The sequence below is a fragment of the Myxocyprinus asiaticus genome, chromosome 3, assembly GCF_019703515.2.
Source record: "Myxocyprinus asiaticus isolate MX2 ecotype Aquarium Trade chromosome 3, UBuf_Myxa_2, whole genome shotgun sequence".
In the NCBI taxonomy this organism is placed as follows: domain Eukaryota; kingdom Metazoa; phylum Chordata; class Actinopteri; order Cypriniformes; family Catostomidae; genus Myxocyprinus; species Myxocyprinus asiaticus.
Window position 1 is genome coordinate 35,118,484 of NC_059346.1, and position 23,924 is coordinate 35,142,407.

A 23,924-nucleotide genomic window follows, 5' to 3' on the forward strand; every position below is an offset into this window, starting at 1 on the left:
ACATGTACAGTAAACATTACATTACTATACAGTAGTAATATATTGCTGTTATTTTTTTTCACCATTTCACATATCCATTTAAATCAAGCTTTTATTTTTTGCGTTTCTGTGTGTTTTTGACAGTAGTTTCTCACTGCCAGATAAGCAGTTTGCAACATGGCCCAGTGTGATTATTAAACCCCAAAAAGTTGTGATTTTGTGATTAAGAAAAAATCCTTATTGCTGAGCCCTGATTAATACTGAATATAAAACACTATAGATTTGGATGTGCAATGAATAATCACGGATCATGCACCTGATCATAAGATCTATGAGGAAGGTGTAGCCCTGACACATGCGGAAGTCATCTAGCAGTGTCTGTGAGACATCACTTGAGTCCTTCAAGAAACAGGAGAGCCCAGCAAACATCTCCACAATCTCCAGAGGGGAGAGGTCATCTGATTGCTGCATGTTCTGGATACACGTCGACAAACACTCTTTCTCTGTAAAAGATCCAAAATATACTTTGTCATGTTGCTCATGCAGTGTCTGAGATGTTTTAACTTTGGCAGGGCATTTGGATTAAACCAATAAACACCATAACAAATAACTTTAAGTATTGAGATTTGAGATTCTTTCATTAACTGCAAACCAACACCACAGATTAAACTGACCTCTAAAAATACTAAATGCACAATTGTGAATGTAAATGGTTACATAAGGTTAAAATGATGCTAGGGTTCATAAGATGCCAGCAGCAAAACAATGTCAGTTTTATGCATCCATGCATAAGCACAGCTGAGATCCACAGTGGAAGAAGCAATTAGGCCCAATCAGAAAGCTTCAAAGACAAATCACCAGTACAATTTACCATGGATATACTTGACAACATTGACGCTGAGTCCGTATCGAGAGATGGTAGTGAGCACCTCTCCAGCGCTCTTTCTCCAGGGCAGGTTGTGGGGTGGGCACCAGGAGGTGATGGCACTGAAGAGCAGCTGTAGATCATCCTTTTGGGCCAACTCCTCTGCTGGGGACACAAAACTGCACAGCTTCACGAGGATCTGAGCAGAACAAAACAGGAAAGAAATCACTAAAATTCAATGAGTGAGTAATACATTATGATTACGATGTGCTACTAATTATAAGGACAAAATGTTCGACTGTCATTAAAGCTTATAATTAAGATCATTATTAATCTCACTGTCATTATTAGACATTTTATTAGCATTCTAACAGAAAATGACTAAATGTACTAATTAACAAATATTAAATGAATCGCTAAGAGCATGTTTTATAGGTATTTTAGAGGAGAAAATGCTGTTGCAAAGTTTACACAGACCTGGACAAAGACTTTCTGCAGCAGAGCTCTGCGGTCTGCCAGAGGAAGCTCAGTCTGGGTGGCAGCAGGAACCTCGGGCATGTGGGGCAGGTCAAAAAACAAGTACAGACATTTTACCAGCGTGGAGGGCACCGACATGGTCGTCATACAGTCCACTGTTTTCTTTAGAGACACAGACGGGAAAAATTAAGTAAGATTAGAAAGTCAGGTAACAAGCAGTGATTTCTTAATGGAAACACTTTCATGCATGTAATAAAGCAGTCTATGCTGCAAAGATTTATATCAAGTATAGTTAAAAGATTTTGTGAATTATTTAATATTCTAATAATAATGTTAAGAGATGGAAAAACAGAACCAAAAAGTACATTTTTATTAAATGTCAGCGTGTTCTGAGACAACCCTGTGACTCAGATTATGTTCAAAGCATCATTATATCTGTCAGCTTACTGGAACCTCTGTTTATAGTCTGAATTTAAACCACCTTATCTAAACTGGACTGGAGTAATCCTTGTTTTGCCATATATACACACACAATTACACTGATGATTCCAACTGATTCTTATCTGATAAAAGGGAAGATCTTAGGCCTACTTGAAATTTAGGTTAATTATAATGGTTCACTGACTCATAAGTAGTGACAGACCACTATATTGGCAGTTTGTTAGCCATTTTGAAATAAAAGTTACCTACTGCTCATCTCAGTTCTAAAATCTACAGACAGCCTTGTTAATTGATCATCTACAATTTCTGTTTTTATTTTTTTGGGTGAATTCTCAGAGAATATTGTGTAGTGTTCATTTAAATTCAGTAATTTTGTGTCATCTCATTTGTTGCTATTAAGTTGTATCACATATACATATATACACTATATTGCCAAAAGTATTCGCTCACCCATCCAAATAATTGAATTCAGGTGTTCCAATCACTTCCATGGCCACAGGTGTATAAAATGAAGCACCTAGGCATGCAGACTGCTTCTACAAACATTTGTGAAAGAATGGGCCGCTCTCAGAAGCTCAGTGAATTGCAGCATGGTACTGTGATAGGATGCCACCTGTGCAACAAGTCCAGTCGTGAAATTTCCTCGCTACTAAATATTCCACAGTCAACTGTCAGTGGTATTATAACAAAGTGGAAGCGATTGGGAATGACAGCAACTCAGCCACGAAGTGGTAGGCCATGTAAAATGGTCAGCGGATGCTGAGGCGCATAGCGCGCAGAGGTCACCGACTTTCTGCAGAGTCAATCGCTACAGACCTCCAAAGTTCATGTGGCCTTCAGATTAGCTCAAGAACAGTGCGTAGAGAGCTTCATGGAATGAGTTTCCATGGCCGAGCAGCTGCATCCAAGCCATACATCACCAAGTGCAATGCAAAGCGTCGGATGCAGTGGTGTAAAGCACGCCGCCACTGGACTCTAGAGCAGTGGAGACGCGTTCTCTGGAGTGTCGAATCACGCTTCTCCATCTGGCAATCTGATGGACGAGTCTGGGTTTGGCGGTTGCCAGGAGAACAATACTTGTCTGACTGCATTGTGCCAACTGTGAAGTTTGGTGGAGGGGGAATTATGGTGTGGGGTTGTTTTTCAGGAGCTGGGCTTGGCCCCTTAGTTCCAGTGAAAGGAACTCTGAATGCTTCAGCTTAGCAAGAGATTTTGGACAATTCCATGCTCCCAACTTTGTGGGAACAGTCTGGGGATGGGCCCTTCCTGTTCCAACATGACTGTGTACCAGTGCACAAAGCAAGGTCCATAAAGACATGGATGAGCAAGTTTGGTGTGGAAGAACTTGACTGGCCTGCACAGAGTCCTGACCTCAACCCGATAGAGCACCTTTGGGATGAATTAGAGCGAAGACTGCGAGCCAGGCCTTCTCGTCCAACATCAGTGTCTGACCTCACAAATGCGCTTCTGGAAGAATGGTCAAAAATTCCCATAAACACACTTCTAAACCTTGTGGAAAGCCTTCCCAGAAGAGTTGAAGCTGTTATAGCTGCAAAGGGTGGGCCGACATCATATTAAACCCTATGGATTAAGAATGGGATGTCACTTAAGCTCATATGCGTCTAAAGGCAGATGAGTGAATACTTTTGGCAATATAGTGTATATATATATATATATATATATATATATATATATATATATATATATATATCACACACACACACACACACACACACACACACACACACACACACACACACACATATATATACCACTGAAACTATATCGTTCAACTAACTACTTATAAGTAGTAATTACCTCAATCAACTAAAATAAACACTCTGTGGCTATGAACATGAAAAGCGAGTGGAAAAAGTGTGAATGGATGCTGCCAAAATTAACACAACAGTGAAGTACTGATGAAAAGAGGCTATTACTGTACATAAATTGGGTATTTCCATAATGTGTACAAGTGTTTTTGTCTAAGGCCAATCATTATTAAATTCTGAAAACCATAAATGGGAGACTGGTGATGTCATCCCTCAGCTCTAAAGGGGCTCAGGTGGATGTGACTGAAACGAAGTGCTGCAGGCAGGTCAGAGCTTCACTCTTCCCAGCCATGTCACCTGTAGCAGTCTTGGCTCTGACACTAATCACAGGAGGATCCTGAGAATGTTGCCAATGAAACATTGATGGAAGAGGATAAATCACATCAACTGCTTTTACGGAGCATTGGGAAAAGATAGGACTCAGCTCAAGCTGAGACACACACACGCACGCACGCACACACACACGCTGTGCTCCCAGTTCCCTATAGTGCACTTTATGGCATGTCTGCATTTTTTGTAGTGTTTTCCAAATTCTAAATGAACATCATCAATCCAACATAGTTAACTCTCTTATACCACTCTAATTTATAGTTTAAAACCAATGTAAAATCTGAAATGATCAAGTAAAGGCAGTAAATGCAATCAAAATTGCATTTCTTTTCCCAAATATTTATTTGTCAAAAGTAAGAATCATTAATGGAACTGTTAAGGAATCAAAATTGTTAAGAGGAATAGGAATAGTTAAATTCCTTACAATTCCCATCCCTAGATATGTGCCATTCACTATAAAAGGAATAGCGAATCAGAAGGACAAATTTCAGATGAAGCGCTAGACTTAACCCTCTTTTATCACAGATCCATTCTGAATCAGTGAACCCGTTTACATGCACTTAAGAAAAAGTTTGCAGAAAGTGCTGTTTTGAAACGACATGTAAACACGAACGCCATTTTCCGAACGCGTTTAAGTGTGCTTGGGGAATCCTGGAGTATGACATAAGAGGGAAACCCCACTATTGCAGCACAATATGGCTGCAGGCACGATGGGAAGCACAACAACAACTGTGAAACATTTGGAAATAAAGCGAAGCAACAGGAAACCAAAAATAGCTAAGTCTTACTTTGATGTCATGTTTGTTATTTGCGTCAACGTCGGGGGGAAATTACATTGTATCACCTCTGCTGTGGAGAAAGAGGCTTACAGACTGAGTCAAATGCACACGGGTGTAATAAGCAAACCATTAACACAGCGCATCTGAACGCACACCATTTTCGCATCTTAAGCAGCTTTCTCTCAACAAACAGCTTTCTAGTGTTCATTTAAACAAGCTCAGTGTGTACGATCTTCATAAAAACTTGCTATCGCACAAAAAAAAATCCTCAAAGTAGGTAAGAAAAAGCTAAATCCATTATTAAAATTCCAAAGCAGACAGTGAGGTGCAGCCAAACAATTCCCACAGTGCCAAAGGGGCACGCACTACAACACTGTCACATTCACTGCTTTCATCAGAATGAGGCAGCATAAGTAAAAAGAAAAGATTCAGTATTTATGCATTTTAAATTGCAAGAAACACTATGTCCAAAGAAATAAATCATATCACTACTCTGCGAGCATAAAACACTGTCTCTTTAGGAAAAAATAATTGCCTCTTTAATTCAAATAAGAGTTTAATTGAAAAACAAAGGCAGGTCACACTGACAAAGCCTACTAGGCAAAGGAAATCATGGTCCACTGTGAATTTGGAAACACAGTTGGACTCCACAAAGCATGAGATGTTGGCTCTGTTATGGCAGACGGTCGAGGCTCAGAATAGCTCTTTCTGTGGTTGTTTGCCTAAACACTGCTAGCAGACAGCGTTGTTTGGGGTCAAGTACAAATTGCACCAACAGCCACTAAATGATAATGTCAGACACAGAAAAATACCACCTGACAGGAAGTCAATAGAAAGGGGGGAAAAGCTGGAGGACTTCTCACAGACCGTCAATGCAAGTCGTTGCAGAAAAAAGATGAGACAAGAGAAACGGTATATGTGAGGATGAACTGAGGGTGCACTGGGAATGTTGAGCATGAAGGGCATCCTTATATAGAGAAAAGAAAAGACCTTTGTTGTTTCCAAGGGCCGGCGGTGTTGCCAGGAACACCACTTTTTGTCTCCAACTCACAGCTTGGAATACAAACATATTTCACCCCTCAAAAACTTGTTGCACCTCTCAAAACCACAGACTCTTGCCTGGAGAGATGGTGGTGCATGCCCAATTAATTTTGGCAATCCATTATAATCTGTGCCATACCAATTGGATATGTATTTGAAGAGGTAAAATTTCAGATAGTGGAAATGTGTTGGTATATTAGAGTGGTGTTGGCTCTATGTACAGAGTAGCATGGAGATAATATCAGCAGCTAGAAAAGTGCAAAATCTCTTTTTCTGCTTTAGTTGGAAAGCAAAGCAGCAGCTAACTATTGAGATGCCTCCTTTTATAAAAACAGGCCAACAAATAAACATGTTGCGCTCTTTTAGGGATAAAAAATTGATTATGGTACCATTATATCATGTTTTGTTGGACAAATACCATGGTATTATGGGTTTTTTTGCACATGGTATTCTTTAAATTGCCCTGAAGTACCATGTAAATACCACCACTCTAACTTGGTCCCACCACAGCCTTTTTTTGTAAGGGATAACTAGAAGGGGATTTATTCTTAGTAGTTCATTAACATTTCCTTACATTGGATACAACACTTGACTACTGGACATCGACAGACAGCCCTTAAATAATGACCATAATGCCACCATGCCATTATAATGGAGCAAGAACACACATCTGGGAACTGACAACCATTTACAGTAGGTATTCATCCAGAATAGGCTTTCTATTGCCACAATAACCGTATGAATTAGTCATTAGTCAACAGGCTAGAGCTGAATGCCACAGAGCTCTTTCTCCCAACGTCACGACTATTCAGTTTGTGGCATTAAGACAAGTTAAGCTTGTTTTTCCAACTACCATAAAGAGAAGAAATCCACCACAGAAGAAGTCCATGAAGAAGTCCACCGAAGGAGGAGGAAAAAGAAGAAACACAATAAAATCCACCTTGACATGGATGGACATTGCACTGGAGACAACTACATGGCTTGGACGTAGCCCACAATCCAGTGCAAAAGGTGGAGAAAAGTCACTAAAATCACTAAAAACTCCGACAGGTATGTATAGGAGCTCCCTGTATACCTGTGACAGCAAATCTTAGCATAGCAGAAAACACCATGGTATCCCAAACAAAAGAGTGCATCAGTGCCCACCAACTTTTGCAGATGTCTTCGTTCCGGAAGTGCTTTTCTCATTCCTATCTTCCATAGGGATTTAATAAAATACTTAATAAAAGAGTTCTAAGCCATGAACCAAACCACTCAGCTCCAAGGTAAATCACAACATTACAAACTTTGATATGAAGCAAAAAATATTTTAAAAGACAAAGGTACAAGACTTAACTTAACGTGTACTTAAGGTCCTTCATGAGGTACAGGGTTGGGAGGGTTTCTTTTGAAATGTTTCTAAAGATTACAGAATACATGCTGTAAAATGTAATTTGTAACGTATTCCGTTAGATTACTCAAGGTCAGTAACGTATTCTAAATACTTTGGATTACGTCTTCAGCACTGGTAGATTTTTTCACTTGTTTTGATTATAAAAACTCTGCTAGTACAGTAAGACAAAATACACGTTAATAATACATTCTCTGAAAAACCTAAATATCTTATATAGTGTTGTTTCTAAAACAAGATCAATCTAATTGATCTTGTTTTAAAGATTTTTAGATATTTTTACAGGAAAACAATACAAAAATGATCAAGTATATGATTTTTGCTCTAATATCAAAGGTCTTACTAGAAAAAAAGAAATTATGATCCAACGTGAATTTTCTTGATAAAAAATTATGATCGTGCCGAAAAATAGCATTTTAGCTTTATTTTAGCATTTAGTGTAAAGCTGACAATTTACACAAGGTTTATTTCTATTTCTTCTGCTCCAAACTTACTTCAAACTTACTTCTCTGTCTGCTCGTATGAATGTAACACTTCATAAGAAAGTGTTTCACCGCTGTTCAAATGCACTTTGGATCGCATCATTTATATGTATAAATGTTTTCCATCTGAAAGGACTAAATATTAAATGAAACAAATGACAATAAAATGCAAAATAATCTCTTCAGTAATCAAAATACTTTTTGAATGTAACTGAATTCTAAATACCAATGATTTAAATTGTAACTGTAATGGAATACAGTTACTTACATTTTGTATTTTAAATACATGATCCTGTTACATGTATTCCGTTACTCCCCAACACTGATGAGAGAATAAACTTTAATCCCATGTAGCACTTTGAATGACAGTCGAATTAAAAATTATGGAAAAATATAAAACTATTGATTAGAAGTTGTTGATTCCAAGTATAGAATTAATATTTTTTATTTTAAAGGTGCAGTATGTAAGATTCAGAAACCCTTGTTATTAATGACACCTGTGGCTGTTAAGTGAACTGCAGCCACTCCATAGGGATGCTAGCATCGGCCAAAACAATGACGTAATGTACAGAGACAACGTGATTTACCGGCATCATGCTGACAGATGAGGTAGCATAATTAAAATTACATGATTGTTTTACTACAAACTTTGAGACTGTATATTATATTTGACTCTCCAGTGCTGGAACAGGGCTAAAACAAAGCGTGGATATAGGTCTGACTATGCGAAACTGTAGTTTGAAGTAATCACTTTTCTTTGCATGATACATTGACTGCTTTTATACGATAGCCTATGTCGGCATTAGCTAGCTAGCCAGCTTTATCAATAGCTGTTAGCTAAATTTGGTGGATGATGACAGTAGCTGTCATATGTCAATATGTTGACACAATTCAGTATTGATGTGATTCCATCACAACTGTCATTTTGATATATCAATGCGCTTTTGTTTTATGATAATAGAATGTACATATTTTCTGTATAACCAAGTTACTTTACACTAATGAATGGGTTTTTTTGCATTATCTTTAACAGTGTCTAGCATTCATTTCATATGATATTGTAGTTTACCTTGCTGAATCATTACAGATTAACATTGTTTATGACAGTTACTGTGCAGGCAAGATCAAGTTAGCTAAAATTACACAAATCAATCCTTATGGCACTATATTTCACATGCTTTGCAGTTATGTAAGCTTAGCTGTCCAATAAGAGGAACGCTAATTCAAGGACCCTCCAGAAATAAAATGCCCTGCCGATGTTCACTCTAGTTTTCACTTGACCACGATCAAGTTCCCGCTTAGTCAGACGGGATTCAGTAGATATTTTTTTTTTTTTGGCTTACTCAGAGTTTGTGTAGGAGTCGGTGTTGTGCTGGGAGCTGGTTGTTTGCTGGATTCCATCTCTAAGATAACGTTACCTAGTGTTGCAGACTGTCTGTTGATGCGGAAGAGAAGCTATTACTGAGGCAAGGCTCTCGGGAGCTTGCATAAACATCACATCCTTTGGATTTTCCCGGCAAAAGCAACCCGCTCCCTTCGCATTAAAATCAGTCTACAGGCTTTAATAGGCAACCTAGGAAGTCCGGGAAGGGCACATTTTTAAGTTGCATTACAAGCCGTTCACACATTGGCAAAAAAATTGTTACATATTGCACCTTTAAGCTTATTGCAAATTATTCAGATATATACAAATATAGAGGTAGTTTGAGAGTGTAGGGAGATTGACTCAATTGGGTCATTCACTTTGCATCATGGAAGTGGGTGGTCGCAGCACAAGTCACATGGCACGCTTTGTGGACGCGATTCTCTGGTTTGGTGGATCTTCCCCCTCGAGATCATGACTAGTATAGTTCTTCAACAGAAATTATGCTATTTAACAATTTTTATTATTTTTTTAAATGAAGATGAAATTCACCTATGGAGAAAACCAATAGAATTTCACTTCCAACCAGACTGTTGAACTCAAAAGGTTAAAGTCTGCAGATCACATTTTGCTGATCCATGTGCAGCCACATAAATCAGAGTAAGTCTTCATGTCATTCCATACTACATTGGCTGAATCAGCTCCACTGGTTGGAATGGGTCTATACCAATTCGAAGGCACTGGGTTTAGTGTGTACTGGAGCGTACTTGTTTGTTAATGAGAAGAACCATGGTCAATACCTGCTCTTGTGATGAATAACTTCCTACATCAGTCCTATCAAAATCGACCATTTGGGCATTTAGTCCACAGTCCCTGACATGGTGACCTCTCCTAGACAGAAAATCTCCACCTCCAATAAGTTGACCTGGAGCATTTGTCATCCTGACTGACAAAAGGTAATATGCCTCACCATATCAAAAGCGAGCAACTCTTTTGAAAACCTTTAGAAGAGAGAAGAAATCAACCCTTCCTCATCTGATGATGAATGACACAACTGGTATGTTGTCTGTTTGATCAATACATGTTGGCCTCTCAGCATAGGTAGAAGTGCTTCAGGATTAGAAAAACAACTGGTAATTTGAGATAATTTATGTGACGGGTAGTCTTTGTAACTGACCACACCCCTTTCAGACAGTTCCCTTCACACAGGGCTTCCATTCCATACAGTGACTCATGGCTTGAAAGGTCTGCACTACCAGATATAATGAACTTGCAGTCCTAACTGTGGAGGCGTTATCAATGAACAGCTTTAGAAACCAGACACCATTCGCACTTAGCAGAGCTTCACTAGTCAGTGGAGATTGAGGAGAAGCTGAAAGTCAGGACTCTATATCTGAATTCCTTGTTGGAGAATTCATCTTTCATGGAGTGAGATAGGTGTATTCCTCTGCACAAAGAATCTCCTGCTGTCGGTCAAGCCTAGCATTGAATAAGTGCATACTGAAGAAAATGTTGCCATTCTGGTTTTCCTGACCTCCTCATGGTTCGCCAATCTCTTGGTGAAGAAGATTACAGTGCCCCTCTGTAATATTAGAGAGGGGCAGTGTCCTGGACAGCACAACTGAAGATATACAGGCACTTATTCAGATGTGAAACTAGCAGGAACACACTCAAATAACGCATGCTGCTTGAGATTCAAGCAACAGAACAGTACGCACAAGCTCACAGTGCTGAAAGGGCCAAACCTTGATGATGTCATCCACAGCCACACAACTGTTGTAGCTAATTGGATTATTTGGATCAATTGTATAATCAGATCAATGCAGGCCAAGCAACCTTATAAAACTTCACAAGCAAATCTAAGCCAAAGGGTTATTTCGTTGGGTGCGGTTACTTGTGGAACTTGTGTCATTGGCCTTCCGGTTATGAATAAAGGTACCCGCTGCAGGTTTCACAAGGAGGAAATATTGACTAAATGGAAACAATAAATCTCAAATCTGACACTCAAATCTGAGTTGTTTAGTATTGTTACAATAATAGCGTAAAAAGTATTGTGTTTTTTCAGTGTTTGAACATTAAAGTGATTAAATGCAAAGGCACATTTCAAGCACCTTGAAAACCAATGACACTCTTTAAACGTTTATCAGTAGAAACTACAATTTTCACTTTTGAAATACATTTTGTTGAGTGTCAGCTTTAGTTAGCATGTATAAACTAAAATTAAGATTTTTAACAAATTCATGTTTTGAAATGAAGCTTTGGATACTATTTAAATGAAAGTCTGATGATTGTCTACTAAAAGATGTCCTACACATATTGTACTAAAATAATTTTGTGATGCTTACCTGAGTTGCATAAATAATTGCAAAGTAGTTATGCAGGTGACCCAATACTACAAATTTATACCATGTATGAAGGGCCAGTACAGACTAGTTGACTACAACTAATGTAGTCAACATCGTCAGCCTGAAGACAACTAGTCGCTCACCACGTGATGTATTAAATGCGTCTATAGGATATTCAGTGGGTGTGAGGCCCAGTGGCTCTGCACTGAAAAGGCGCAGTGGCTCAAATATAGGCTGTGATATCCTTTCAGGCTCACATTAAAAGATGCACACACAGAATGCACTACAGAACTGATGTTTGTTTACTGTGTCGCTCTGCTCAACAACGCAACGTATCAATGCATCAACAACAATCTTGCGCATTCTCCATATCTGTATTGCACATGCGCATAGCACTGAATCAACACTGATAATGTTCAGAACATTCCAAAGGCTACACTGATGAAGATGACACAATAAAAGGTTACCTGTAACATATGCAAATTGGCCTTCAAATATAACCGAAATACAGAATGTGTTATGTTGACCTGGATGCTGTTCGCTACTTCAAGGACACGATTTGGTTACAGTTTAAAAGCACTTCAATACGGAGTCCTATGACCTGACAGAATAAATCCCCATAGTCAACTTTGTGTGTTGGGATATCTGACTTGGACGCTGTTCGCTCCTTCAAGAACGCGATTCAGTGACAGTTTTGGAAAGCTTTAGAAAAAAGCTCAAGTTGGAGTACACTTACATCATCGTCGCCTGCACGCTAGATCCCTTAGCCCCACAAAAACATCTAGCTACATAGTGGAACAACGTCACGACTAGTCGAATTCGACTCACAACGGGCTCAACTAGTTGACTATTAAAAAGCAGCAGTTGTGCAACCCCTAGAGTATGTAGGTAACACATATCAATATTGTAGAGCCTTTAACTGCAAAATCCACAAATATTTTTAGTATGCATTTAAGCATATGTATCAGGTATATGTGGTTCTGTTGGCATATGTTTTAGGTATATGTGATTCTGTTCTGTTGTCTTTCAGTGAACTGTTGTAATTATACAACATTACTATCATAAGATGTATTGATCATATTTATTATGTAAATCAAACAACTGATGTAACAACTGAATAATAAGTAGCCCAAAAAAGATTTACATGTCAAATAAGGTCCAGGTCTTGTTAGAAATGAAACACATGGACATAACTGTGTTACTTCCTCATTTGATCAGATTCGTCTGAGTCAGGGTTTGCTTTTGTCCAATTATAGAATTTATTTTGAGAAGATAAATATGGTTAAAGGAATTTCTACTGGTTTTCTTTGCAAAAGCTGTGCATAAATCCAGTGCTATATTTTGTCTGATGCACATTACACACACAGACCTGTCCGGAGGAGGCCAGAAGGTTGATGGTGGTCAGGAGCATCCAGCCCCGACTCGCCTCTTCACTCTGATTTACCTCCAAAAACTGCACAATGGCTCTGCTGGCAGCCTCTGCAGGAGGGAGCACACATACACAAACAGAATCACTGACGCGTTTAACAGTCTATGCATGTGGATCAAATCCATTTTCACACGTCAGCTTGTGTGTGACTGGCCTCATCTGGGGAAGGACGCTGAGTCAATTAGACGTGATGACATGCAGGCAGTTTCTCTTTTCTTTCATCCATCACTGCCTCTTTTTGAGATGCAATGCTGTGACACCCCGGTGAATTTAAAAAGGACTACATTTAAACTAAATATATGTAATAAATTAATAACTTAAAATACAATAGAATTTCACAACAAATGTCGAATAACTTAGCATTAAGATAATATTAATAACATATTGATAACAATAACGACAATAAGACCTTATTCACAGCAGCGCCATCTTTGATTTTTTACAGGAATGACAACGACAGTGTGCGAGACGTACAGTCTCTTGAATGGGTTGCACAGTTGTTTGAAGTATTTTTGGATCATTCTGCTGACAAAACATTAAAAAATATATATTTATAAAAAAATATATTTCTAAGAAATTTCAGTTGACAAAAAACTCCAAACAATGAGTTGTGGAAAATTAGATGTGATCTAGGAGCTTTTTGATAGCATTATCCACCTTATTTTTCAGTGAAACTAGGGCGCCGCCATTATCAACCTTGAATGTGGACCACTTCCGGTATCAGCCACTTCCAGCTATTTTAGCGATACAAAAATATTACATTATGCTGCTTTATATTACAGGCTGGCAATAGATGTAGTCATATTATTATCATTAATTACGTTAAGTTTTGAACGCATATAGTTTTACCGTTTATCGCATTTTGCCATTGTTTTATCACACACTGTTGCACAGGCAGAATGAATGAGAGATCAGGCACTGACACGAACAGTCCTCCGCACCATCCGACACACCTCCACAAACTTTACCACACCAGCAGAGAGCAAAAAGCCGCTGGGCAAATGCTGCTTTAACTTTCTTTGCACCAAAACTGCATCTTGTTTCATCTTGGCAAAATAAACGCATTATTCTCTCTGTTCTTGTCAGAGAGCATTGTCTCTTTCTTAGACAATGTATAGTAAACAGACATTAGGCCATCATTCTACTGTATATCCTGTGGTTGTCTGATAGTTTATAAACCTATATCACTAAATTCTGGTATTATTATCCTTCTATTTATTTACATTGCGGTCAATAACAGCGGAACTTTTACACATTTGCCGGAAATGCAGCCGCTGCTTACTTCCACGTTGCAAAATAAGGTGGATACAGGGCATGTCATTGAAGAGATGGTAAGTTTATCCCTCACAGCCTCGTTTTCATTCCCTTAAAAAAAAAAAAAAAAAAAAAAAACATGGCGCTACTGTCAGTAAGGTCTATTAATAACATTTTAAGTTATGCTGTTTAAGAATTTGTTATATTCTCATTGTATCACAAGATGCTTAGTCTGGTGTTTGTAGGTCTATGTGGTGGTGGATTTCATTACCACAAATAAACATTACAGCACATCATGTGCCAAGACTTCAGTGTGTGGACAGCAGAGAAATTCTGGGATCATAAAACCTGGATCAAGTCCATATCGTCAGAAAATGCCCTCAATGTTCATCAAAGAAAATATTGCTTAATAAAGCAATTAACCTAAAATAATCAAGGATAAGCACTTTTATGCCTATATAATGTGTATACAAATTTACCCGTATCTGCATAATTTTATGCACTGCATGCATAAATCCACACGATTGGCTGATTAGATAACCTCATGAATAAGTAGGTGTTACAGGTGTTCCTAATAAAGTGCTAAGTGAGTGTAGCTAGGGCATGTGTATTAAGTGATTAAGTACCTGTTGATTTATTGGATGCTCTCCGTCTGATCTCAGTCACCATCAGCCTGGACACCTGTGTGGTGAATTGCAGTAGGTCCGAGAACTTCTCATTCATTGTGCTCGGTGGAGCATTCCCAAACACCTGTCAACAGACACATCATTTACAGAGCTCATACAACCCTCTGTTGAGTTCACACTGAGAATTAATCAGTGATCATGCCCTGGATGTCTGAAGAGCTGTATGCTTAATTTCTGGTGTTGTTCATTTAAACAACAGCACAGATAAGACATTCAAAAGAACTCTGAAAACTACCCCACCGCATATGGCTCACAAGTTCAGTGTCCAATCAAAATAGTGTAAACCACAAACATTTATAAATGATGCGAGACTGCCATGCTCAAATCTAGATTGTCAGTCCTCTCACTGTTTGAAGAAATAAAAATAAAAAAGTCATTACAAAGACATGCAGTGTTAATGCTAATACACAGCATTTTGCATGGGTCTATCACACTTGATCAAGTATGACAGCTTGCATACAGACAGCCTGTTTCAACCCATTTCAACAAGTGCTCTCCAAATCCACATAGGCTGCAGCAGGTCAGCACTTTTGAGCTGTAACTGAGGTCATCTGCAATCTTTCTGTATAATCAATGCAGAATAATTAGCACCATCATGCTCTTCACCAGGCTCTGAGTGTCATTTGATTTCATTACAACTACTTTGCCTTTGTAAATGAAGCACTAGTTACTAATGGTGCTCTTTTCTTTCTCATTGTTTAAGTTTAATAGTAAAAGAATAGTGTACAGGTGCATCTCAATAAATTAGAATGTCGTGGAAAAGTTCATTTATTTCAGTAATTCAACTCAAATTGTGAAACTCGTGTATTAAATAAATTCAATGCACACAGACTGAAGTAGTTTAAGTCTTTGGTTCTTTTAATTGTGATGATTTTGGCTCACATTTAACAAAAACCCACCAATTCACTATCTCAAAAAATTTGAATACATCATAAGACCAATAAAAAAAACATTTTTAGTGAATTGTTGGCCTTCTGGAAAGTATGTTCATTTACTGTATATGTTCTCAATACTTGGTAGCGGCTCCTTTTGCTTTAATTACTGCCTCAATTCGGCATGGCATGGAGGTGATCAGTTTGTGGCACTGTTGAGGTGGTATGGAAGCCCAGGTTTCTTTGACAGTGGCCTTCAGCTCATCTGCATTTTTTGGTCTCTTGTTTCTCATTTTCCTCTTGACAATACCCCATAGATTCTCTATGGGGTTCAGGTCTGGTGAGTTTGCTGGCCAGTCAAGCACACCAACACCATGGTCATTTAACCAACTTTTGGTGCTTTTGGCAGTGTGGGCAGGTGCCAAATCCTGCTGGAAAATGAAATCAGCATCTTTAAAAAGCTGGTCAGCAGAAGGAAGCATGAAGTGCTCCAAAATGTCTTGGTAAACGGGTGCAGTGACTTTGGTTTTCAAAAAACACAATGGACCAACACCAGCAGATGACATTGCACCCCAAATCATCACAGACTGTGGAAACTTAACACTGGACTTCAAGCAACTTGGGCTATGAGCTTCTCCACCCTTCCTCCAGACTCTAGGACCTTGGTTTCCAAATGAAATACAAAACTTGCTCTCATCTGAAAAGAGGACTTTGGACCACTGGGCAACAGTCCAGTTCTTCTTCTCCTTAGCCCAGGTAAGATGCATCTGATGTTGTCTGTGGTTCAGGAGTGGCTTAACAAGAGGAATACGACAACTGTAGCCAAATTCCTTGACACGTCTGTGTGTGGTGGCTCTTGATGCCTTGACCCCAGCCTCAGTCCATTCCTTGCGAATTTCACCCAAATTCTTGAATCGATTTTGCTTGACAATCCTCATAAGGCTGCATCTTTTTCTTCCACACTTTTCCCTTCCACTCAACTTTCTGTTAACATGCTTGGATACAGCACTCTGTGAACAGCCAGCTTCTTTGGCAATGAATGTTTGTGGCTTACCCTCCTTGTGAAGGGTGTCAATGATTGTCTTCTGGACAACTGTCAGATCAGCAGATTGTGTAGCCTAGTGAACCAAACTGAGAGACCATTTTGAAGGCTCAGGAAACCTTTGCAGGTGTTTTGAGTTGATTAGCTGATTGGCATGTCACCATATTCTAATTTTTTGAGATAGTGAATTGGTGGGTTTTTGTTAAATGTGAGCCAAAATCATCACAATTAAAAGAACCAAAGACTTAAACTACTTCAGTCTGTGTGCATTGAATTTATTTAATACACGAGTTTCACAATTTGAGTTGAATTACTGAAATAAATGAACTTTTCCACGACATTCTAATTTATAGGAGATGCACCTGTAAATACTATCATGAAATATAATATTAGAAGTCAGATGCTAATTTGACTTAAAGATAGGGATATATTATAGCTTAGCATGATGAAAATGTTTCATATTTCAGTACATTAAGTAAAAAATTAAGTGGTTAAATTTAACACTAGATTAGCCTAAAATAAGTGAAGCAGACATTTTCTCTTTTCAATGCAGTTTGACTGGAGAGGCTGTATCTTTAAATTCTGTCATTTGATAGCCACTATCACCTGTCATTGTATTGAAAGACAGATCACAATATGAATCAACATATCACCACATAATAAAGAAAGTTAAATGGGTTTAGAACAACATAAATTATGAATTTTTCTCATTTTTTGGGTGAACTAAGTCCCCTCTTCCTTCCTTTTGTCTCTTAATTTTATTTCTTTAATCACATTTTCTCTTTCCCACATCTGTATGTTAAATAGTGATGCTGTCTCTTTAAGTAATCAACCCTCTCTCTATCTCTCACCCGGTTGAAAACAGGCAGCATCATGTAGAGTTTCTCCTCCTGCTCTTTTTGTGTCATGTGGCGTGGTGGGTGACAGAGCTCGGAGAAGAGGCGGCGTAGGTGCATGAGGCCCAGAGCATTGTCCTGCGGGCTGCACTCCTCCTGCCGCGGCCGCCCCATGATCCTCTTCACCATATTCATCTTTAGAGGCTTTTTGAGGCCGAAGCCAGCCCTGAGAAGAAAACAGAAAGGAAACAAGGGATACAGAGAGGAAAAATATCAAGAAGTCAGTGAAACTGATTGTTGATTATAGGAGTCTAATGTGATGTGATATGCTAGCTTCAAGTTGCAGATCAAATTCAGCTCGTTTATTTTTTGCAGTCAACTGCTTCTTGCTGAGAGTTCCTCTAGTGATGATTGTGCTGCAGGTACAGAAATACTGAAGGACACACACACAAAACTGGATCCAAGATATTGTTTGAGTTTATTTCAAGGACACAGTCTTAGAGGTGAACTTAAATATAAAGCATCAAGCGCTGTATATAGGTGAATCAAGCTTATTGTACAAATATTATTGAGAAGATTTTTATTCATTATTTTTTTCATCTTTTGCTGCATGTTAAACTGTCCATATAATCTACAGTTGATACAGTTACTGTACTACCATATACATTAACATTAACTGCTAACCAGCAGATGACAGCATGATTCAAACCTTCTGCGCCTCTGCAAATAACAAACCAAACTTAATGAAGCCAATAGTTACTTATTCATTAGTATCAAATAGCTTACAAAATAGCTAAATACTGATTTTTGTGCAATGCAAACTACATCTACAGCCAGTGAACTCTTGCTATTTGGCAAACACAAATTAATTGACTTCTGTGGACTTCTTTTTCAGTCTTCTTCAGTTTTTTGTCATGGGAAAAGTGTTCCTACACAGAATAACTAATGAGCCCTTTACAACAAGGTGAAAAGCCCCTAATGTCTATATGTAAAGCTTTACATTACCCTAGTTTCATGCTTTAGATAGATCAAAGTCACTGTCCAAATGTTGTTTTGAATTCTTAGGGCTAGATATTGATACAGACTTCCCAATACGATTTCGATTTGATTAGATTCCGATTCATATGGGTGTATTTTAGTTATAATATCCATTTTACTTACACAAGAAAGAATTCTTTCTCAGCGTATGCGGTTAATTATACAGGTGACCTTCTAACTAGGTACATTGCAAATATATATATTTTACAAATTCTATTTTATCCTCGCGTGGATGTTATATTTTGGCTTCGCAATATCAAACATCATTTAAATGCATAGAAACCGACTGAATACTGTTCACAAGACTCTAGACTGTCATTTAAAGGGTTAACTTCTGCCGCACCAAGTGACATGAAACAACTGCATGCCGTCAATTTCCTTGAAGCACTTCTACGGACACAGTGCCAACAAAAGTGCCTCTGGTAAGAAATGTCTTTAAGTTTTTTCATTGAAACCTGTTTGGTTGTAAAGAGTAGCATCTCTAGTTTCGTTTCATATGCCGCATTGAAAGAAATCTGTACATTTTTCACACGTCAGCATGTTGATAAACATGATGTCTACATATGTTGACACTGGCACCGCATTTCCTCAAAAGTAGAAAAATTTGTTTGTTATTTTGAATAACTTTCAACTCTACATCCGTGGGTCATTTAGCTTACTTTTAATATACATTTTGTTATGTTTAATTTTGTTTTCTCTGTGCAATTATTATTATTTATTAACATTAGTAAATGCATTCCTACTTATTTACTGTGCATTTTGACATAGAGAATAAATGGGTTCATCCAAAAGCTGAAAAATGTTGCTTTCAGAGGCTTATATGGAGTTAAGACGAAAATAAGGTGCATTTTTAACTGTTCTGAGACCAGTGCAGACAGACAGCACACTGGAGGTTAAGTCATTAACTAAATAGCGAGCATCTATTCTTTGCAGCTAAGTGCATTCACTTAAAATCAGAACAAAAGTTCAGTTTTAGGCAGCAGATGATGTTTGGACCACTCAACATGTTTGGCAGACATGAGACAATGGTAACCAGTACATAGATTCAGAATTTTATAATGCTACATTTTATTTTAACATGGCTGGCAGTGATTGGAAGATGCTGGACATTACTTTGAATCATAATTATTTATTCAGCTTTACAGAAAATCAGCTGTAATGTCTGTAACGTCTCAAAAACAGGAATTAAACATAATAAACAATTTGATGAAAATAAATGCCTTTCTATAGCTTAGTGTTATTAAAAATTTCAAAACGTAGTCTCGCTGTCCACATATGTGGACATTCATTTTTAGGAAAACGATTTGCTCTAGAAATTTTTTTTTTTTTTTTTTGGCTTGTTCATTTCTTTTTGACAGTGGTGGATAAATGTGCGAAATTACCCGCCACGGCGCATGAATACCCTGCTGTTAAATTATACATACTGTGGGTATGCGACATGTAGTTTACAGCATCTATCAGTTTAATAAGCCTGTTTACAGCTAAACTTTTTATTAAAGCAGTGTCAGACAGAACCTGCAGATTGACTCCTGACAAATACTCTACACAACATCTCTAATAAACTTTTCGATTATGCATAATAACAGGAACACTGATCACAGCAGAGGATTCTGACGTTCGACAGTGAACATACGGCGCTTTGATGGCTGTAGCAGCTGTGCATTAAAGGACTAAATCTAAAGAATTAAAGAGACAAAACATCTCAGAGAGAAAACATTGTTAATGTGGAACTTTGCACAAATATAGCTTCCTATATTTATCTATTAATCATTGTAGCATTAAGATAAACATGCATTTTGTTTTTTATTAAATAAAAAATCGATTTTTCATCAGGGAGACTATTTTAAAATCGTTTGGCTCAAGAATCACAATTTGTAACAGAATCTATTTTTTAAACCAGCCCTAGTTACTACCCATCTCTGCTGTTCACCTACCTTCCTACGTATCCAACACACTCTCATAGCAAAATCATCAAGATTCGTACGACTTTTCTAAATTTGGCTAATTCGTATGATATCATGTGACTGCACTTGTTTGAATTCCTACGACTTCACTACAGCCAATGATGTCGCTGGACATCGTTTCCATCAAATATGCGACAATTACTTGCTTCTGTCACACACAACAGCTTCCTATCATGTTTACACACACTACTGATTGGTTAAGTTTATATAAGGGGTTTGGGTAAGGGCATAATATTAATAAGTATGTCCTTAATGGCTTGTGCGCGGAACTCACACTTACTTCTGCATTAGACATCCGGGAATTTGCAAGTGATGAAGTCGTATGAGTTTATGCGAACAATATCATTCGAGACCATCCAAAATGGCCAACTCATAAATTACGTATGACTTTTCATGAGATCGGGTTGACGTTTCTGAAATTAGCTTGCGGGCCACATGAAATGAGGTGGCGGGCCGCCATTGGTCTGTGGGCCTTGAGTTTGACACCTGTGCCTTACTGTCTTAAGCAAATTTATGTCAGATGTGTGTCCTACTTTACCCATGAGCTCGGCAGCATCAGCAGATGATGTAAAGGTGGTTAAAACTGATGTGGCCTAATTTCTGCACCATTAGTGTCACCAAACAGAATAGAAAAAAAATAATTTGTTTCAGAATTATTTTCCGAATACACCCTCCATCTGCCATTGGTTGAACAAACAGAAAGCCCTGTCCCAAATTCACGCTATTGGTTGAGACAATGTTGCTGTGTCAGGCTGGTCAGGATGCTCAAACAAACATGGAAATGTTTTAAATGCACCTCAGATCCACAGTGTTTACACTTTTTGGGGAAATGAACCTACGAATGGCTTACTTAAAAGTTGTCTCTGCTTATTAAGCTGGGATAGGAGAAAGTATTTTAACTTTGAAAAAATTACACGCATCAGCTTTAAGGCTTTATTGTTCTGTTCCAAGTTTGTCTTCATTACCTTGTTGGATTTGATTAATAATCTCAGCTGTAAAAAAGTTACAGTAAAATACTGGCAGTACGCTGACCATGTTTCAGATTTCACGGGATGTAATTTTGATGGCCGTATATTTTATGGTCCACTACCGTTAATATTATTAGGCTAAATGATATAAACTTAATATAATACCCTTCTGGAACTATAAGAATCTGCTTTTCACTTTAAAATGTATTGCTGATCACCGTAGTAACTAAAAAAGGCCACATGATGACTTAATGTTCACCCCTAACCTAATAATGAGCTATGCAATCAACTCAATTCTCTGCAGGAGATCAGCAGTTACAGAAATACTCAAACCAGCCCATCTGGCACCAATAATCATGCCACGGTCGAAATCACTGAGATCACATTTTTTACCAATTCTGATGGTTGATGTGAACATAAACTGACGCTCCTGACCTGTATCTGCATGATTTTATGCACTGCAGCCACACGATTGGCTGATTAGATAATTGCATGAATAAGTAGGTGTACAGGTGTTCCTAATAAAATGGTCAGAGAGTAAATATATAGTGTACCCGTGTTCTTTTGTTTCTTTTGCACATAATTTTTAAGTTATTATGGGAAGCTTGGACAAGTTTATTTTGTCAGAATTGAGAATGTTTGGAAAACTTTATAGTAAAAAAATAAAATAAAAATGGAAAACAGGCTGTTCCTGTGCGTGTTCACGCAATGTACTCGCGTTTTGTGTTCTGCAGTAAGCAATCAGCCGAGCAAAAGCAAAAACTCAGGCAGCATTTTCTGAGGTAGGTTGGCATTAACATGAAATCATGATTTACTACTGATGATTAACTTATTTATCTACGTAGCAATGAAACCTCTTCGGAGCGCTCATGTCTATAACCTGACTGTAACAAATTGGACAACCCTCAACTGCCCGAAAATAAAAACCTCTCATATCTGCACAAATTCACAACATTTCATAACATTTCTTTTATTCAAAACAGTGAATTAATACAAAAGGTAAGCAGTTTCTATTCTTCACTTTGTAACATTGTTCTAACCATTCAAACAGCTAATGTTAGCATTTCTTGTTGGCAATGCAGTTCTCCAGTGCAGCAATTAGTTATAAACAAATAAATTATCAAACCACCTACTATTAAATTTTGGTTGTCTTAAATGATTTAGGCTATTTATTATACCATGACTGTCTGTAATAATAATGTGTACTATACACATACTAGGGCTGTATCAATACAATCAAATATCGATAAATCGCAGTACTTTTCTCATGATATTGTATGGATACTTCAGATCCATGTATCAATATTTATATTAAACTATTTGTGTATTCATTCATATCATGTAAACACAACAAAGTTGCCACATTATTACTTCCAAATCAATTGAATGAGCACACTAAGAGAAAAAAACGTGATGTTTCGAGCTACATGCTCTTCATCAGACATTAGTATATAACTGAAATATACCCAAGTAAATTGGAATTGAAATTGATTCGTAACTGAATCAAATTATGATACTGTGATATATCGCAATATATTGAATTGTGACGTGTATTGCAATATGTATTGTATCGTGAGGTGCTAGACGATACCCAGCCCTAAAACATACCTTGGCTTTTCTCTGTTAATGTTTAAAATCCGCTTCTGAAGTGTCTGTCTCTCTGCATAGCCTAGTCACAGAGTTCTACACTCTCGCGAATGCTCTCATTAAAAACTAAGCTGTCTAATCAGCATAATAAATCAATTATTTACACCACGTCTATGCCTTGATTAGAACGTGTGTGTTTTAGTTTTGTTGCGCTTCTCGTTTGCAGTGTATTTAACATCTATGTTGCAATTGTGAGTGGGGCAACACGCAAAGGTTCCAAAATCATCCAAAATGCAATTTGCTTTTGTTCTACAGCATCTTTTCGAGTGCCAGGTGATGTTTCTTCGGTATTAATTTTCGTTTGCCACCGTGAACTAGGCTGCAACTAACGATTATTAGAACGATTATTCGACTATTCGGCGATTGTTGCAACGATTAATCATTAGCTCTTAACCGATTATTCAGCTTGTGCCCGACTTAAAAAGTTATATTAAACATGCTTACTAATAATAAAGAGGACAAAATCATCTTTTAAAAATACCTCTAAAATGACATTCAGTGAAATAAAGGGAAAAAATACTTTTAAGTTTAATTCAGTAAAAAATTCACTGCAAAAAATCCTATTGCTATCAAGTGTTTTTGTCTTGTTTTCCATTTAAAATGGTCTAAAAATCCTTAAAACAAGATACATTTACTTGATAAGCAACATATGAGATATTTAGACTTGCTTTAAGAGAATATTTCTTAAATATAAGTGTATTTTGAATATAAGTGTATTTTTTCACTTGGTTATACTTCTGCGAGTGCAGTAAAGACAAAATATACTTATATTCAAGACCTATTCTCTAAAAGCAAGTCTAAATGTCTTATATGCTGCTTCTCAGGGGAATGCATCTTTTTTTAAAGGATTTTTAGATATTTTAAAAT

General features: G+C 37.6%; 1 protein-coding gene across 3 annotated transcripts in view; it reads right to left on the minus strand.

Annotated features, from left to right (window-relative positions):
• The window catches only part of LOC127429329 (WD repeat and FYVE domain-containing protein 3-like), a 134,238-nt gene that overhangs the window by 91,477 nt on the left and 18,837 nt on the right, over positions 1 to 23,924 (minus strand). For all 3 annotated transcript variants that reach the window (XM_051678313.1, XM_051678304.1, XM_051678295.1), the window contains exons 2-7: positions 17,456 to 17,666; positions 14,631 to 14,754; positions 12,691 to 12,800; positions 1,322 to 1,483; positions 851 to 1,043; positions 296 to 482 (exon numbers count right to left, since the gene is read on the minus strand). In XM_051678313.1, coding sequence (XP_051534273.1) covers positions 296 to 482; positions 851 to 1,043; positions 1,322 to 1,483; positions 12,691 to 12,800; positions 14,631 to 14,754; positions 17,456 to 17,635 — 956 coding nt within the window. In that variant the 5' untranslated portion in view covers positions 17,636 to 17,666. The remainder of the gene's footprint in view (positions 1 to 295; positions 483 to 850; positions 1,044 to 1,321; positions 1,484 to 12,690; positions 12,801 to 14,630; positions 14,755 to 17,455; positions 17,667 to 23,924) is intronic.